Source organism: Mandrillus leucophaeus, unplaced genomic scaffold (assembly GCF_000951045.1).
Source record: "Mandrillus leucophaeus isolate KB7577 unplaced genomic scaffold, Mleu.le_1.0 Scaffold160, whole genome shotgun sequence".
Classification (NCBI taxonomy): Eukaryota; Metazoa; Chordata; class Mammalia; order Primates; family Cercopithecidae; genus Mandrillus; species Mandrillus leucophaeus.
Window position 1 is genome coordinate 2,423,090 of NW_012101588.1, and position 14,759 is coordinate 2,437,848.

The following is a 14,759-nucleotide window of genomic DNA, read 5'->3' on the forward strand; positions in this document are numbered from 1 at the left end:
CCTATGGATACTAAGATTCTATTTTTTTAATGTAGCTGCTAGGATATAAAGATTCATTTTATTTCATTCTTTTAATTGTTCAAAAACATTCATACTGTATTTTATATGTATGGTACATTTCACAATCAAATGGTCAACGTGGCCAGGCATGGTGGCTCACACCTGTAATCCCAGCACTTTGGGAGGCCAAGGCCGGTGGATCGCTTGAGGTCAGGAGTTGGAGACCAGCCCGGCCATCATGGTGAAACCCCGTCTCTACTAAAAATACAAAAATTAGCCAGATGTGGTGGCATGTGCCTGTAATCCCAGCTACTCAGAAGGCTGAGACAGGAGAATTGCTTGAACCTGGGAGGTGGAGGTTGCAGTGAACCAAGATTGTGCCACTGCACTCCAGCCTGGGCAACAACAGAGCAAGACTGTCTCAAAAACCAACCAAACAAAAAACAAGTGGCCACTGTGTGTTATTTCTGGGATCTCGACTAAACGCATTGAAGCTGGGCTATGTCTCCTCTGTCTCCCTCTCCAAAATGAGTTAGAAAATTCCATTCTGGCCAGGCACAGTGGCTCACGCCTGTAATCCCAGAACTTTGGGAGGCCGAGGAGGGCGGATCACCTAAAGTCAGGAGTTCAAGACCAGGCTGGCCATCATGGTGAAACCCAGTCTCTACTAAAAATACAAAAATTAGTTGGGCATGGTGGTGCATGCCTGTAATCTCAGCTACTTGGGAGGCTGAGACAGGAGAAACACATGAACCTGGAAGGCACAGGTTGCAGTGAGCAGAGATGGCACCACTGCACTCAGGCCTGGGCAACAGAGCAAGACTCCATCTCAAAAAATAATAAATAAATAAATAAATAATAAATTTTAAAAATGAAAACTCCAATCTCTTATTGATTTAAATCTAGTCGACCTCTGGATAAGCCTTTCCCTTTGGCTTATTACTACTGTATTCCAAATCAAGTGTTGTACTTGTCCCTGCTCCACCATTATCAGCAGTCAGATTTTTCTACTTTTCTGGCAACCTAAGCTTAGAGGGTACCAAGATCATCCTCTTGCCTTTCCAACAGTGTTTGCTCAGCCTGCAAGTACAAGAGGAAAAAAAAAAAAAAGAGGTTTAATTATAATCACTTCTCCAGGAACTGCTTTCCTCTAATGATGTCCATATCAAGTGACTCCAAAATAATTATTCATTCTAAAAGAGAGTAATTCTGGCCAAGCATGGTGGCTAACACCTGTAATCCTAGCATTTTGGGAGGCCAAGGCGGGTGGATTGCCTGAGCTCAGGAGTTCGAGACCAGCCTGGGCAACATGGAGAAACCCCGTCTCCACTAAAATTACAAAAAATTAGCCAAACGTGGTGGTGCGTGCCTGTAATCCCAGCTACTTGGGAGGCTGAAGCATGAGAATCGCTTGAACCCTGGAGGCAGAGGTTGCAGTGAGCTGAGATCGTTTCACTTCACTCCAGCCTGGGTGACAGAGCAAGACTCTGTCTCAAAAATACATACATACATACATACATACATACATACATACATACATACATACAAGAGAGTAATTCAAGGCCTTGAATATCAACCAGAGTGAGTGATGGAAAGGCTTGATACCTGTATGTCACTCATGGCTTTCATGGGTGCACCTTTTCAAAATCACCCAGTGTCCCCCTCTCTGAAAAACCTTCATCTGTAAAACAGAAATAGTAAACAACTGTGCTGAATGTTCATAGAAGGCGTGGTCATAAACTTTCTATTAACAGACAGTAGAGCCTGTTGTCAACTCTGTCTAAATCTATACATTAACTTGGAAGTTTCATCAGTCTGACTCATATTTTCTTTTTTCTTTCTAATAATTCAGTAGCCCAGCCTTTACACCCTCACTCAACTTCTTCTGGCACGGACATGCTCAGCATTGCCACACTTGCTAATAAAGGTAAAACCTATACTATTTTTTGGCAGGCTTTAATAACTTTCATAATGAGCTACCATGCCTGTCATTTATTTGATTTGAACTTGCAAAGGCATCAATAAATTAAAAGAAAGCATACTGAGATGTGGTGGAGGAAAAAAATGTCGATTCCCAAATTCATCTTTTGGAAATTCAAAATACACAATAGAGCAACAGCTGTTCTAGATTTCCATCAGAGATTAGCAGATAAGTTATCATTGAAATTCAAAGTTGTGACATCTTTAGATAAATATTTGCCCTTGATTTTCACAGCCTCTGATTCAACAGAAATCTGGAAGGGTTCACAGCTTGGCCCAGAGAAGATCGTTTTAAATCTACAGCTTTAAAATGTGGTTGAAAAGGAGCCCAGGTTGGATCCTGCCAGCAGGTCCGCTGGCCGCTGTTACCTCCCCACTGTCAATGCCTAGGTCTCTTCCTCCAGCCCTGTTTCAGCCTGTCCTTGAGGATTTGCTTCACCTCATTTACTGAGCCTGCCACAGATTCATTACCTGGCATCAGAGCTCCCCTCTCACTGCGCCTGCCCAGAGGGGTGCCAGTATACTAGCCAGATGCCGCTGGAGGGACTCCACAATAAAGCCTGGCTATTGAAGACTTCAACACTCTCATAAAGTCACTTTGCCAGCTGTAGAGCACACAAGTGCCCGCAGATCCAAGCCTCCTACCTTCCCCAAAGAAACACCTTGGATAAAGCCTTGGGATATCATCCACATGGCTCCAGCCAACACATGAATTCCCTTACACCAGCACATGGTCTCTCTTTCCTGTTCATTCACTTTGGAAGACAGTCCTTGAAATGACAAGGCCTGGAGTGTCTTGTACAACTGCCGCCAATCCGGTTTCCAGCAGAGGCTTGTGGGCTAGGGAGTGTATCGATTTGTATTGTTAAAGAAATTTCCTGCTCCTCTCAGTGTCAGCTGAAGGGCCCTCTGCAGTCATTCTCCTATTTTGAGAGAAGTGAAACAAGAGGAGACCAACTCCTGGTTCCTACCTACGGGGTGTTTAGACCAGTGACAATGTTAGTCCTACAATTTGGATTTATTTGTTTATTTATTTTTTAATCACCGCCATTTCTCCAAGTACAAAGTCTGTGTCTATAAAGCAATTAGATATCTTCCATATGTTACACCGGCAAGTCCATCTCATCATTTTACAGCGGGATGGTGACTTCCTTTAGTCCCCCATACTGACCGCGGTCCCTCACCTACTGACTGACTGACTTGTAAATCTGCCCCCACCCACTTGTCTGTCCACTGAAGACAAATTCGCCATCGGGAACACAGTAGTTTCTCAATAACTATCTGATGAATGGCCACCCTTCCCGGGGTTTAGAATATCAAAGGGGCGTGTCCTTTCCTCCGAAATCACCTGCCTGGGCTTCCCGCAGCCAGGTGTCCCCAGCCTTCACCTCGGTCCGGCCACCACCTCATCCCGTTTCTCCGCGGCTTCCAGGCTTCGGGCTGGGATCTCAGCTCCTGCCTGTAGGTGCGGCCCAGCCGGTGCGACACGCGTCGGAGCCGGGCAGCGGAGGCGGGGACAGGGACGCGGCAGCCACACCCGCGTCTCTTTCCCCTCCCGGGCATCCCCGAGGGCCCTTCTGCCTCCAGTTCCTTGAGCCCCCAAGCCCCCCGTGCGGCAAGAGCGAGTCGCAGGAACAAGTGGAGAATCTTGGCCGCGGCCCCCTCCCCCGCCTTATAAAAAAGAAATTGACTTTTGTTTGGAGTTTGTGAAAAGTGGGGCTCGGGGCCCAGTCAATGGGGCGCCCCGCGGCGCGGGCTGAGTGGAGCTAGCGCGAACCGCTCAGCCGCGGCCCCAATTAATCCGCCCTTTGTGCTGCCCGCCCGGCCGCCCCCGCCGCAGCCGCACCAGCGGCCCATTGTTCGGCCTCGCCGGGCCGCGGGATTTACCCTTTTCAAACAGCCGGTTTTGTCCAGGGCAGTTCGAGCGGAAGTTTCTCACTGACAATTTGCCCCAAATAGATAGATTTGTCAGAAGCGACCTTCGGGAAGGAAGCAAAAAGCCACCGGCCCAAAGGTTGGGCCCGAAACAGGGACTCTGCGTCCCACCCGCGGCCGCGCCGCCCCCAGCCCCGCGCGCCGCGCCCCCTTCCCCGCGCCCCCTGCCCTGCGGCCCCGAAGCCCCGCGGGGGTCCCGACCACCGCACCTGCTGAGCCAGATACTCCGGGGACCTGACCTCCGTTTTACCCATCTGTAAAATGGAACAGCTGGGCGCTGGCAAGCCGTAAGTCCAAGAGCTTTGGCTCCACCAGCGTGTACGACGCTCGTTTCCTTTCTCTCTCCCCACACCCTTTCCAAAAACCGTGAGCCAGAAAACCTGGCCAGGCCTCCGCCAAGGCGAGAAACGGTCTTGAAGGTGGGTCACGGTAACGCGCTCAGGATCGTGCATGTGCTGTTTCGCCGCTGCCCTCCGACTCCTCCTTAACAAAGATGTCAACCGTGCGAAATCACAGGTGGTGCCTTTGTAAGACCAGCTATTGTCCCCTCATAAGTCAAGATATAAAACGCTTTGTACTGAATGGCCCATGATCTGGAGCTCTCAACTTGGGAGTCGAGCTGTTAGATTTTTTTTTCCCCACCCACCAGAGCCACTCTTCTCCCAAATGACCTCACTTAATAAGCAAAATTTAAATGGGGGTGGGGGGAACTCAACACGCTGTGGATGAAAAGAATAGTTACTGATTTCTTCACACTTAATGGCACGTAGGAGTCTTTTAAAATACAGTCTCATACCAAACAGATCTGTGAATTTTAAGCAGAACTGAATTGTATTAATCAGTTGATGGGTTTGTTCATCTTCTATCACTAGATGAGAAATGCAAAGGTTGGGACTCCACAGCGTCTAATTCTACTGTACTTAAGCAATCTGCCTTTAGTCCAGAAAATTTCCTGCTAGCTGCACATGAGAGAAAAATTGAAGCAAAAAAAAAAAAAAAATCTGTTTTTTGTTTATCCATCAGGTGAATACACACTTCAGCATCATACAGAGGAAACCCTAGGTGGTCTTTAGCAAGATTTCAGTGGTTAAGAGCTACAATTTAGAAAAGATGACAATACATACACAGTGTCAATAGTATTTAAACAAACATCCCAGACAACAGAATAATGGTTATTAACTATGATGCTTTGGGCTTCTGACTAATTTCCCATGTCTGTCTGCAGCCAAACAGCTGCAGGATTTTTCCCCCTTTAAAAACTGTTTGTGCATCATTTTAAAAATTGCATTTAACAGCCATATTCTCCAGAACAGTCCCTCTGTGTGGAACTGAAGTGAATGGTTTAGCAATAGCGATGAAGCCAGTAAGTAGTAAGAAGGTCTTTCATGCCAAAAGAACTCTAACCACTCTGCTAGAAACGGGCTACTTTAAAAGATTTTACTCTCTGAAATGTAGACAGTTGTCTGCTCCCGTATGACCTTCAGTATGGTTTACATGTCTAAATAAATGGAATTATTTAACCCTGCTCACACGTGCACTAGTGTTTTCAAAATTGATTAAGTTGTGCAACTGTACTTAAGTGTACCTTTCTTGGGGTTTGAAAATATTAAAGAAATCAAAAGAGAGGGTAAGATTATTTTGCAAAATTGTTTTCTCACTCTTCCAGACAAATATTACATTTTTAAAATTACTTGGTGATCCAAAGATTAAAATGAATGCATTTCTGTACACCCCAAATATGCAATTCCGGTGATTATTTAGCTACTGCAACTGGAAATACATATATTTAGGGACACAGATATGTACAATTATGAATACTTGGGTAATTACACATTGTAACTAACCATTAATGCATGGACTAAAGTCAAATTGCCTCCACTGTTTTCATTGTTATTTAGTACTTAATGAGTATCCACTTGGCACTAAAAGATGGTCAAAATATATCAAACAACGTCAGCCTTCCAAAAAGGCATCAAAATACTTACATCCTAGAAAGATACACATATGTTGTATGTAGTGCATGTTGGTGTTTCAAATATCTCATTATTTAATGTCCTGATCTGATAGAAATGTTAGATTTCAAATCACTGTTTCATCTACCCCAAATTCATGTCAGTTACACCTGAAATTTTAGAGGCTGAGGAGAAATGTCTGCAACTTACCTCCTCAGTTGTAAACTCCTATACCTGAAAGGCCAAATCCTCCTCCTCCCAGCAGGCAATCATCTTATGCCCTGAAGCATGAGATCTGATTACCCCTATCATCATCTTAGCTTGCATAGATACAGATGTTATTAACGGCTGTAGTTTATCCAACCCTTTTTTAAAACGCAGCTGCAGCATTTGACTTGGGGACCTCCTGTGAATCCCACTGGTTGACTCCGTCTTGCACAAAGCACATGGGGTTTGGGGGAGGGAGAAGAGAGAGGGAGGTTTGTTTTGTTTTGGAGGGTTTTTTTTTTTGTTTTTTTTTTTTTGAATCAGAGTTCCCTAAATAGCCACTGGGCATCTTTGTAAGTGATGTGAATTCTGAAATTACTTACTAGAATAGGACAACAGAGTACTGTGTGAACTAGATCTGTTGGAAACAAAGCATAGGAGAACGTATGATGCTTTTCACTTCATTGGCAGAGATCAAATATGTGGTCCTGATATACTCATCCACATAATAAAGAATTGTAGCTTATTCTCAAATATATTGGCCACATTCAAACCGGAGTACCTGATTTTACATAACAATTGTTTCTACAAATGTTGAAACAGTAACCTGGATAAAGTAGGTCCTAAACCTGCTGTGAAGGGAAGACCGCGATGTTTTTCAAATCTGAAAGGCCCAGATTGGCAATCCAGGCAGATCAAATTCAGTGACTAATTGCTCAATCTAATCATTGACTTTTTCTCAGCATCTGTGATTTGTGTCTCTAAGTATTGCTCCTGTAGGTCACATCATCCCTTCTATAATACAGAGAGGACACCTCACAGGTTTTCTATACCTTAGAACACAGCAAATGTAAAGTACTGGCAGAAAGGGAATTTAGAAAATAACCCTGTGAAGAAAAGGAGGCTGACATTGCACAAATACTGAGCTATAGTTTCAAGATGCACAAAACACTGTTCTTAATTCTGATTACTTCACTAGTAAGTAAGTGAAATTGCTTTAATTGGAGCTTCTAGAAGCCCTTCTGGGAAATGAGAGGTAGCTCGATGCAGTGGAATGCAGTGGAATGAGTATTTCAAAGAGCACTGGACTCAGCATCAGGAGCTCTGGGTTCTGGGGATGGTCTCTGTCTCTCAGTGAGTAAGCAAGGACAAGTTGTCTCTAAGGTTCTCACTTTCCTCATCCATAAAATGACTACATTAGAGGAGTGACTTGTGACTTATGTGTTCTGTGATTCCAGGCTAAATGGAAGCCAAGTCAGACTGTGTAATTCACAGGAAATTAGGAGACTGAAGAAAGCTTGGCAGCCAGTATCTCCCTGGATGTAGTCTGCGCTCTGCTTTCTTTAGTCATTCTTTTGTTTTCAGAAAGCCAAAAATGACCTGCACTGCTTCCAAAGGTTTGGAGATCCAGAGGACCTGTCCCTGTTCCCTTCCTACCCCATTGCTGAGGCTGACCAAAAATGAGCCCCTCACCTCAAGCTTCAGCAGCTTTCATCGAGTATCATCAGGCAGGTTCACTCATAACATTCCACATTTACAAAGCACCACTATGTGCCAGGGTGCAAAGGACTAGAAAGATGTTTCCACTTGATTATTCTCGGAGCCAATGTCAAGATGCAGCAGGACTCTAGAAGCCTCGGAGTCTCAGCCTGACCTTAGAACTGAATTTTTACCCAACCAAGGGTGTGACTAAATGGAGAGACATGATTTGTTATTTGTTAAGGTTGTGTGTGTGTGTGTGTGTGTGTGTGTGTATGCGCGGGGGGTCACACAGAGCACTGTCTTCTTGTTGCTGTTAGCAAGTGTTCATCTTCCTACTTGTGGGGAGTAACAGACTACTTTTGGCAACAGAGTGCTCAAAAGCGTCAAGAAAAAACCCTGCAACTCAGGATCCACTGGATTCTAGAGAACAAGGTCCCTTTTCTGGATTGTTCTTGTTTATTTGGGGGGTAAATTTGGATAGGAATCAAACAACTTGTAGAGAGATCCACAGCAGAATCAAGAGCAAGCCTGTAAACACTGTTTCTTTCATTCTGGCACTTAGCAAGCACCTACTATGTGCCAGACACTGCTCCATGACCCACCTCCTCTCTCATCATCCATTGGGCAAACAACAGCCATAGGTTGAATTATGATGTGGAAGCAAATGCAAATCAACTTCCTCCTTCATATAAACAAACACAAAAACAAAAACTTGTGTCAGAGTGTCTTTTGGATACTAAACATCAAAACTCAGCCAAGCTCAGCTGGTAGGTTTTCCCAGCCATTTCCTGGGTCTGAGCATCTCTTTACTCTGCATGTCGGTAAGGGGAATGGTATTTTAAAGGAGTGACTCTCTAGAGGCCGAATGGCCTCTGTGAGGGGGTTGGTCCCTGGTTGGGGAAGGGGTCTCTTTAACACCAATTCCATCAGCTCTACTTGCTGATGGGAAAACTTGTCCTTTCACCTTTAGTATTTTAATTTAGAAGAATGTGTGTGTTTGGAGGGGGTGTTAATGGAAAAAAAGTCACCATTTTTAGAGAAGCTAGTGAATGGCGGAGTTAGCAGTCAACCTCAGATATTCTGAAACTTAGAGGGGTGCTCTGTACCCCTGCCTCTCTCATACAACCTAGTTAGTAGGATTCTCTTTAACAGGGCATTGGCAGAGGAATGAGCTATAATACAATACAGTCCTGAGAGGACTGTAGAATCAGTAGATTCTCCTAACACAAGGCCAGCTTTCCAGGGCAATTCTGGACAGCCTATCCCACTGCACACTGGTTTAGGGCTCCTTGCCATATATTTCCAGTGTCCTGTGTTTCATCCCAATCTAAAACATTTATCATCTTTTATGTGTCTGCTCCCGCTACATTGAGAAAGGAGTCATGTCATTAATCTCCTATATTCCCAGGGTCTGGCGTACAGTATTTGATGAGCGGGTAGATTGATGGATGGGCAGAAATACCTCTTGATCCATGGTCTTCTCATGCTTCTCATGGTCTTTTTTCCTATCTCTTGGACCAAAATGTAAACATCCTTCAATAAAAGATACCTTCCCTGCGTTTTAGGCTTTGGTTTTGGTTGAGAGCTCCATACTCACAAGCGCCTACAGAGGAAACTAGGGGCTATGTCTGAACCTGTTTAGAAGGGTTTCAGAACCTCTGAGGGTGTGGCTATCCCCACCACCCTCCAAAGCTATAAACTTATCCTTGTAACTTAAGGTCTTGTCTCTGTTAAAAGATAATTCTGAAGACAGATGGCATTTGCCCCTTATCAATCACTTCCTTTAATGGAACACAGGAAAAATCTTTGAAAGTTAAGACTGAACAGGGTGAGAATCCTTTTACAAATAACAATCTGGAACCCAGAGAGGTCTAGTCACTTGCCTAAGGTCACACAGCTTGTTGGCACAGCCCTCAATCCCTATCTTGTGGGTTCCAGCATTTAGCCTGGCTGTGCCTCCCGTGGCCCCTCAGGGCATCTGCAGGTGGCTTCCCTTATTCATTTGCCCAACATTTATGCAGCACCTACTATGAATCAGGCAGCATGCTGGGGCCTGTGGATAGAAAGATGAAGAACCACAGTCTTTGTCCTGCAGAGGCTTTCTTCTCTGAGCTGTACCCATGGTAGCCCCAAGTTTCTACGCCTTAAATTCGAGGTCCCCCGTGGCCTGCAGGAGCTTTGCCTGAGTAGAAGGCAGCCGGCACTAAGGCTCCAAGCTTCTTTGGGACCTGGTGGGCGACGGGGCCTCAGCCCCTCCCGCCTACCCTGGAGCTTGTTGCCGCCGTTACCACTGAACCAATCATGCCAGAAAGTCATCACGATGATTTCAGAACTGTATTGTGATTTATGCAAAGCGCGCCGATAATTACAGCTGGGCGCACAGAACACAGGATGCATATGCTGCGGGTGTGTGCGCGCAGTGTTGTGCCTTTTGCCAGGGCTGAATGGGATGTATGTGTATTCCCTAGGCATCTTCTTGACACCCTGCTTGATTAAGGACTGGTGACAGGAAAAAGAGGGAAGATACCCATTTTGATTTTGAGATAATTTGATGAGCCTTGGGAGTATTTTCCAGAAGTTTTGGTGCCTACAAATGAGCCAGCCTGGCGGGAGTGTTCGAGAGTAGGGGAAGAGGTGGTTTGGAGCTCAGGAAAGCCATCGTCCAGTCCCCGCACAGGCAAAGCAATTCGTAGTTCTCCTTCTCGAAACAGACCCCTAAATGCTTCCCCTGGAGACAGGCCTGGGTCTAGTCACCACCCCCCAAACTGCCCTCATCTTCGCCTGAGATAAATTAGTTCCACCCTTGAAGTTCTTTGTCCTTAACCAAGCACCGTCTTTCGCGTCCGCGTTATGGGGTGGTGGTGGTGGTGGCTGAAGTAAGTGGATTTCTGGCGTGAACCAGAACCTGAGGATTCCAAACGAAGCCTGGTATCTTATTGTGTTTCTCAAATCCTGCCCGAAATTCCTCCCCTCTCTGTGCGCCGAGTTCGAGAAAGTGCCACGCCGCCGGTCGGGCTAGCTCCACAAGCAGCTGTACAAGTTGGCTGTAAAAAACGCTGATTTTTCATCCTGTCACCTAATAAAACCCTACGCGCCTATGGCCTCGTCCCACAATTCCCCAATCTCGTCCCAATTCGTAAAACGGAGGAGGAGGGAATAACTTGAGAGATAAAGGTCCCCCATCTTGCTCTTTCCAGCGGACCCCAGCCTTCGTGGCGGCGCTCCACTCGGGAGGACACAGGCTCTGGTGTGTGTGGTGTGAGCGACCCCGAGCTCGAGGCCAAGCCAAGGCTGGGCAGAAAGTTGCAATCACGTGCTATCGCAGCCCACGGGAGCGCACAGCCCGCTCCCCCTGGGACGCCCGGGCGGAGGACCTGCTGCGCCCTCCCAGGGCTCAGGGGACTCCAGCATTCACTTGCACGCACAGGCAAACTCTGATTGAAAGCCCGGGATGACACTGAGTCTGGAAAAAGAGGGACCGGGGGTGGGCTGGCGGAATTGCAGAGCGGGGGCCACAGCTCCCCTCCCGGCGAACGTCGAGCGGAGGGCGGGAGGTGTAACCTCTGACCTCTGGCCGGGCCCACGCCCTGAGCAGAGACTGGGAAGCTCTTGTTCGACAAGTTCAAGCTGCCGAGAGAGCTTAAATAGAATTAATCTCTTAGAGATCGGGGATCATCGCTCCCTCGGCATGCGCTCTCCCAGCACTGCGCACAGAGCAAGGCGCGAGAGAGCTCAGGAACCGCGGGAAGGCAAACGGAATGGGGCCAGGGTAAGGGATGAGACCCGCTCTTCATGATCCCTCCGCCCGGAGAGCGGGAACCCGCGATGCCCGCAGAGGACAAGCCGCGGGAGGGAACGCTCTGCCCTCCTGCCGCCCCGGTGCAGATAATGGAGCCGACAAGAGATTCGTTCAGCGTCGGATGGGCCAGCTCCGCTTGGGGAAGCTGGCGGCACCCTCCCCTCAGCTGGAGACCAAACCCACCTCGCGAAGGCCGAAGGAACGCGCAACCTCCGGAAGACCCCATCCTCAGCCCTGCCTTTCCGTAGATATGTGCAAAATGAGTAAATTACTCACCTCGGGCCAGATCCAAGTTTTACCCAACAGAAGGGGCACGGGACCAAGAATGAACCAACTCACATGGCCGTGTCCGGCGCGCACAATCACACGCCAGCACACAGCCACCCAATTTCTTCCGCGAATCTATCTGGCACTCTGGAGAGAGGGGGAAAAGCGTTTTGAGAAAGCCCCGTCACCCCTCCCCTTCCTTCTTGCCGTGAAATATACGAATTCATTTTTATTACGAGCCGCACCGTCCTCACCATCACGCACGCACAGAGCCACACTCCCGTATTCACACTTTCTAACTCGTAAGCTCCGAGAGCGCCTGCATTTTCTTTGGGAGCCGCTTGGAGGTTCATTAATATCATTAGCATTTAACCCCCTCCCTCTTCCCATCCCCTCCCCGCACATGGCTGACGTCAGACCCCGCCAGGAGTTGGGGGAAAAGCTAAGTGGGCCAGGGACGCCCTATTCCCCTCCCCGCGGCTGCCTGTCAGAGCGCTTCTGGAGATATTACAGGGGACCCAGCCCGCAGCGACAGGCACAAAGTCACGGGGTAATGAACTTCGGGGACCCTTCGCCGCTGCGTGCGCGGCTCTCCCCGGAAACCCGGACCTGGCCGCCTCTTTCCTCGGAAGATTTCCCAGCAATCTAGTTACCCCACTCTGCGCTCGGGTTCCGGCAGCGCGGAGCCCGTCTGCCTCTGAGACTGCGGTTGTGTTTTCCTTCTTTCCTTGGGAGACCAGCGGTCGGCAGAGATTGCCCACACTCTGCATACCTATGTAGAGGGAGAGATTGAAGACTGAGTGACAGGAATGGGGAAAAAGAGGGATTTCGCTCCGTAGGAAGGCCATTTTCCTGTCTCCATCTCTGTCCTTCAACATCCCTCTCTTGCTGTTCTCCCTTCTTCCTCAGTCTTCCTGTCCATCTCTTCATCTGTCGGTCCATGTGTGTGTCCATATCAAGCAGCATTCCCAGCAGCTGCGGTTTTGCAAGAGCCGGGAAGAAACTTAAGGATGCTTAAATTTCTACTGTGGAACGAATTCTGAGCGCCCAGGGAGCAGCGCAGCGCGCGACTGACACCCACCTGTCCTGCCCAGGAGCCTTGCAGGCTGGAGGGCGGCTGGAGAGCGGCGGCGCCGAGCGGCGAGGCGGGCGCTGCCGGCCGGGACTCGGGCAGCGCCCACCAACCGCTCCGCCCCGGGACAGCCAGCATGAGCAAGCCGGCCGGATCAACAAGTGGGTACCTCTCCGGCCGCCGTGGGGCCTAGACGCGCAGCCTGGGGCGGGCGAGCAGGGAGGCTGGGGAGGTCCTGCCTGGAGCGCTGCGACTCTGAGCCCCGGGACTCCAACGGGCGTGTGCGTTCGGCCCAGCCCTGTAGACCGTGAGTTGGAGCGTTTCGTGGTGAGGGGAGAGCTGTTTCGTTGCCTCTGGATTGCTTGATCCCCCCTGTCTGGTGCGGTGAGAAGGTTACGACCCGCGCAGCCCACCAGTCGGATGAGTTGCCTACATTTAGCCGCCAGGTGCTGGGTGGGGGGAGCCATGGGGGCGGGAACTGGGCCGCAGTTTCAGGCGATAGCACAATAACACACTCGCTCAAAACTCCGAGCTCCAGCGCGCAAAAGCAACTCTGTGCAAAGCGGATTTTGAATGGAATGCTTTGCACCCCGTTTCTAGCTATTTCAAATAATCCTGCAAACTGGGAAGCAGAAACAATTTAAAAGTCACATTTTCCTTAATCCTAAATCCGCGTAGGTCATAACTGGGGAATTTAAAGTATGGCGAACCACTCTAGCAAAGAGAGGACCAAATCCCTAATCCCAAGGACTTTTCGAGCCGGAGCCCAGCAGAGGCAGGAGTGCTCGGCCTGTTCACTCCGTGCGCTTCTCTCCTTCCTCGAACTTCCTTAGTTGCCGGCTCTCCGAACCCCAGGCCGCAGCTGACCTCTCACCACCCCGAGACTCAGGAGTGCCGGGCTAAGTGTGTGTGCGAGGGCATTTGCTTGCACCGTGCCTGCGGAACCCAAGAATGTGCAGGCCCAAGCCAGCGTTGAGCAGGCGCAACCACGGCGCTCAGATCTCCCGGGGACATTTCAGTTCCCGCCATCCCGTGGCCCACGGCTGAGGGCTCCAGGGTCTGAGGCTGGGGACGACCGTTGCCGCCGCAGTCCCCATATCCCGAAGTTGCCCTGCTGCCGGTGTTGTTTTCGCGGATAGCATTTTTGGCGCTCTATGCGTTCCTTCCCGCCCCCTCCCCCTTTCACTCGCCCTCATTGTCCTGAGTCTTTGAAAGTTGGGAGAATCGGAGATACTTCTGAGGACTGGTAATGAAGTCTCACTTAAGTGGGATGCAATTCCCGCCCTCCTACCCCCCTCCAAGAAGGAGGTTGTGTTTTCACTTTGTCCGTTGGTTTTGCTTTGGGTGCTGATCTTTTAAAAATTAGAGTAAAATGAACGTGAACAAAAAGAGAAGGAGAAATGTTTCGAGCTGGGGCAGAGGGAGCAGAGAAGGAGCCCTAACCGCGGCCTGAATGCAGAGCGGACCCTGGCGCAGGACTGAGTTTCCCGTTAGGCTCGGGCCTACTCTGGCCCTCGCTGTTGGAATTTCCAGGAGGCAAAGCGACCTCGATTTTTGTTGCCCGCATTCCCGGGCGTGAGTGTCCTTCCCAGGAGGTACAGGAGGCCGTTTCTGTTGCATTCTGAGCCTCCATTGCAAAAACTGAAGCTCGCGGGTCTCGGCAGGCCTCCTAGCTCGCTCGCCCCGGGACAGGCCCTCGCCTACACCCCTGGAAGTAAGGAGAACCGGGCTGTTTCGTCCATTTCAGGGTGCGGAGCCGCTGGGGCCCTTGAAAGGTGAGGCCTCAGAGGCGAGGGAGGGGTGAGCGGGGAGCTCTGCCCGCCTGCGGCTGCGCCCCTGCTGTGGACTAGGAGGCAGGCCAACCCTCCAGACTTTGGGGGAAAAACCACAGAGGGCTCACTGCGGAAACTTTGGCCGTTCCAACTTCCCAAGAGCCTGAGGGAGGCCTTGGAAGCCTCCAGCCCCGGCTCAGGTCGGGACGCGGCTGCTGAGCTTTCTCAGGCCCGCAGGACAGAGGCCCCCGCCCGTGGCGCCGCTGCATCTAGGCCCTTTCCAAACCGGTGGC

At 49.5% G+C, this 14,759-nt stretch overlaps 1 protein-coding gene across 1 annotated transcript in view; it reads left to right on the plus strand.

The window, feature by feature from the left end:
• Window positions 1-12,065: 12,065 nt before the first annotated feature.
• NR2E1 (nuclear receptor subfamily 2, group E, member 1) overlaps window positions 12,066-14,759 on the plus strand; it is a 34,933-nt gene continuing 32,239 nt past the window's right edge. The window contains exon 1 of the mRNA XM_011975941.1: window positions 12,066-12,855. Within this exon, the coding sequence (XP_011831331.1) occupies window positions 12,831-12,855 (25 nt within the window). The 5' untranslated portion in view covers window positions 12,066-12,830. The remainder of the gene's footprint in view (window positions 12,856-14,759) is intronic.